Here is a 4,142-nt window from a genome sequence, read left to right on the forward strand (position 1 = left end):
GTATTAAGAAATATTGAAGATTTTGTATATTTTTTTGTATGATGCTTTCTTGGTATAATATGCCAGATTTTTTTTTTTTTGGCTGCACTGTGTGGCATGTGGGATCTTATTTTCCCGATCGAACCCATGCTCCCTGCAGTGGAAGCACGGAGTCTTAACCACTGGACCTGGACTGCCAGGGAAGTCCCAGGCTCGAATTTTTTAAAAAACAAAATCACTACGAAGTAGAAGTAGGATTTGGCTGTCCTCTGTTTAAATAGTTTGCTCTGAACAATGTTTTACACACAATGTGCTTGGCCTTTTTTTCTTTCTTTGTAAAAATTCTCTGCTTCAAGTATGTCATCAGTTTGGCCTTCCCCAATCTCTTCATCACTGATAATTGTCATTGATTTTTTTCTGCCTTCTTCTCTTCCTCCATATCTCCCTCTTTCTCTGTCTCTGTGTTGTCCTTATTGATTATCACAGACCTTAATTATACCTAACACTAGAATAGTAGATATTCTTTAGTACATATTCTTTAGTAGATACTAAAGAATAGTAGATGTTCTTTAGTCTATAACCCTTTTTTCTCATTAAAATTAAAATGAACTGGGGCAATGACTTTGTTAAACTCTGAGTCATGGGTTTTAGTCCACAACCTGGCATATGATAGGTGCTCTGTAAATGCAGAGAATCAAGAGATTTTCCCCTCCAAACTGGGACATCTTGAATAATAATGTGAGGGGTAGTATTAATAATTATGGCAGGACACCAGGAATAAAAACAAATTTAGTTTCTCCCTTTAAAAATATCTTCTGAAGACAGAAAAGATAGGTTTAAAAGAAAGGGTGCACTGATTAGGTTTACGTTTTAACCAGATTATTGTGAATAGAGTTTAAATGGATTACATAGAGAAAAGATTTGAAATCATAGTGCCAATTGATTGCAGTCTACTACAAGAGATTATATCATTGTATAACTGTAGTTGAGTTAATTTCTTAGAAAAATTTAGAAAGCATTTTTTTGAATTTGAATAGTTTCTTTCAAAAAATATTTCTGAGCCCCTTCTATGGGCAAAGTGACTCAGTGAGTATGTCAGTGTAAACCATTAAAGTTCTCATGAGTCTTCCCTTCATTGGGTATCCAACTTTGTGAGAAAATCAATATAAAATAAAGAGATGATAATACACATACAATTAAAATTAGAAAAATTAATAGAGAAAATACAGTATGAATTTTCATTGCTGAATCAGGAAAGGTCACTCTTGGAAATGGTGTTTTGCAGGAAAATTGAAAAGTGCTCAAGATTGATTCAAGGGCGGCAGCGTCTCCGGAGGCCATAGCAGCATCGCCAGGTCCCAGTGGAGGTGCTCCTAGAGGTGTTTTCCTGGAGCAGCGGAAGTTCTCACTGCAGGGCCAGGACACGTCGGGTCTGTGTTCATCCCCCGAGATCTCTCTCACTAACCTGGGCTGCCGGAAATCTGGCTGAAGCAAGTGAATCCACAATGGAGAAAACTTGGAAATCTGTTCCTCTGAAAAGGGAAAAGAGAGAAAAAGAACAAATCCGTAAACTCTTCATTGGTGGCTTGAGCTCTGAAACCACAGAAGAACGTCTGAAGAACTACTACCAGCAGTGGGGAACACTTACAGACTGTGTGGTCATAAGAGATCCTGCAAGCAAAAGATCAAGAGGCTTCGGTTTTGTAACTTTCTCATCCGTAGATGAGGTGGATGCTGCCCTGGCTGCCAGACCTCATTCCATTGATGGTAGAGTGGTTGAGCCCAAGCGTGCTATTTCAAGAAAGGAATCTGAAAAGTCGGGGGCTCGTGTAACTGTGAAGAAGCTGTTTGTTGGTGGAATTAAGGAAGATACTGAGGAACATCATCTTAGAGATTACTTCGAGAAATATGGAAAAATAGATGCCATTGAGATAGTTACTAATAGGGAGTCTGGAAAGAAAAGAGGCTTTGGATTTGTTACTTTTGATGACCATGATTCTGTGGACAAGATTGTGTTGCAGAAATACCATACCATCAATGGTCATCATGTAGAAGTTGGAAAGGCTTTGTCCAGACAGGAAATGCAGGAAATCCAACATTCTCGAAGTAGAAGTGGAGGCCACTTTGATTTTGGAGATTATCCTGGTGGTGGTGACAATTTTGAACTAGGACCAGGAAGTAAAGTTAGAGGAAGATTTGATGGATATGGAAGTGGTCCTGGATTTAGGGATGGCTATCCTGGGTATGGAGGACCAGGAGGTGGCAATTTTGGAGGTGGTCTTGGTTATGGAGGAGGATATGGTGGTGGAGGTCCTGGATATGACAACCAGTATGGGGGCTCTGGAGGTGGTTATGGCAATAATTTTGGAAATTATAACCAGCAAACTTCTAATTATGGTCCAATGAGGAATGGACACTTTGGTAGCAGGAACACAGGGGCCCCATATGGTGGAGGAAATTATAGTTCAGCAGGCAGTGGAGGAAATGGGGGTTTTGGAGGGAGAAGCCTATCTTGAGCTCTTTCCTAGTTGTCATGACCTTCACTGTATAAATAGTAGCGAGTGAGAGCCCAGAGGTATAGAACAGCTTCAGGTTGTTAAGAAAACTCTTATCTCAGTCATGCATAAATATGCAGGGGTGTGACAGAAGACCCCAGAACAGATGCAGAAAGCCATTTTGTGAATGGATTGGATTATTGAAGAATATTACCTTCCTGTGGAGGAAACATTGTATAAAAATGCCTTTGAGACAGTTTCTTAGCTTCTTTTTTTTTTTTTTTTTAAGCTTCTTAATTGTTTCTTTCTAGTGGCCTTTGTAAGCATGTAGAAGTGATGCCAAAATCTTCTCTCTGTGCACCCCATGCCTGAATAGAAATACGGAGACAGAGTTTGGAGCAGAAAGAAAAGTAGCTTTATTCTTTGCCAGGCAGAGGGAACACAGCAGGGCAGTGCCTCAAGAACTGTGTCCCCCTTTCCTGGGGAATCAGGAGAGGTCTTATAGATGGAGCTCGCAGTCTGGGGTAGGTGAAAAGGATCAAAATAGTGACAGTCTTGGAATTTTTTTTCTTCCTGCGTTATTTCAAAACAGGCACCGCTGGTGGCAGGCAGCTCAGTAATTGGGTCCCTTCATCTCTGGGTTATCAGTCCCTGACCTTTTTTCTGAAATGCAGAATGCTGCAAGGAGTTATTTTGCTACAAGAGAGTGCAGGGTGTGTAAACACCAGGTGCAGGATGTAATTCACATGGGATCAAAGAGTATTCGGTGGAAGATGTAATTCACAGAGTCAGGGACTGTTAGGTGCAGAATGTAATTCACACAGAGTCAGAGTGTTAGAGGTCAGTTTTGTGAAGGACAAATCTAGTTACAGACACTAAGTAACAGTTAAACTAAAACTAGAATGGATTAACTCTTTCAGGCTAGTTTGTGCTGCTTCCCTACCCTGTTCACTGTTCCCTTTATTTTCCTTGTTATCAGGAGAGGAAAAACCTCATTTTTGTTTTTGTTTAGCAGAAGCATTCCTTCTTTGATACTGTTAAATGTGTAAGTTGTGACATGTGAAGCCTTTTTAACAGTTTTTCTCAAAGTTTTGGGACACTATTAGCCAGGATCACAGTACAATAAGAAAGAATGATATTCCTTTAAAAACTTTTTGTATGTGTAGAGTTAAGAAGCAGTTGTACTTTTATGATTTAATAAAATAATTCTAAAGGAAAAACTGTTGTCATTTGTCCGCTTTCATTTATAGTTTTTGCACTTTTAATTATCTTTTAGATAAAATTTTCTGGTTTTATGAGATATCATTGATATATACTATTTAATTTTAAAGTGTATACTGTAATTATATGACATATAGATCATGAAATGATTACCACAATAACTTTATATAACATTCATCATTTCATACAGTTAAAAAAAAAAAAAGAAAATGTTTTGTTCTTGAGATGAGAATTCTTAGGATGTACCTTCTTAACAACCTTAACCTATAGTGTTAACTATAGTCACCATGTCATACATTACATCCCTAGTACTTGTTTATCTTATAACCAGAAGTCTGTACCTTTTGCCAGCCTTCATCCTATTTCTCCTCCCACCAATTCTCCACCTTTGGTAACCACAAATGGGATATCTTTTCCTGTGAGGTTAAAAAAAATTAAAAAAATAAT

At 38.4% G+C, this 4,142-nt stretch overlaps 1 protein-coding gene across 1 annotated transcript; it reads left to right on the top strand.

The window, feature by feature from the left end:
• Positions 1-1,484: 1,484 nt before the first annotated feature.
• Positions 1,485-2,385, top strand: LOC130837245 (heterogeneous nuclear ribonucleoproteins A2/B1-like). Its single transcript, XM_057710059.1, has 2 exons — positions 1,485-2,065; positions 2,226-2,385. The coding sequence occupies exons 1-2, from the start codon at positions 1,485-1,487 to the stop codon at positions 2,383-2,385; spliced, it is 741 nt and encodes a 246-aa protein (XP_057566042.1).
• The last annotated feature ends 1,757 nt before the right edge of the window (positions 2,386-4,142 follow it).

The sequence above is a fragment of the Hippopotamus amphibius genome, chromosome 15, assembly GCF_030028045.1.
Source record: "Hippopotamus amphibius kiboko isolate mHipAmp2 chromosome 15, mHipAmp2.hap2, whole genome shotgun sequence".
NCBI classification, from domain to species: Eukaryota; Metazoa; Chordata; class Mammalia; order Artiodactyla; family Hippopotamidae; genus Hippopotamus; species Hippopotamus amphibius.

Bases quoted from the DNA above. Each gene is read 5' to 3' on its own strand.
- LOC130837245 (XM_057710059.1), top strand. From the start codon at position 1,485: ATGGAGAAAACTTGGAAATCTGTTCCTCTGAAAAGGGAAAAGAGAGAA. The intron at 2,066-2,225 runs GGAAATCCAACA...TATCCTGGGTAT, and splicing joins TTGTCCAGACAGGAAATGCA to GGAGGACCAGGAGGTGGCAA.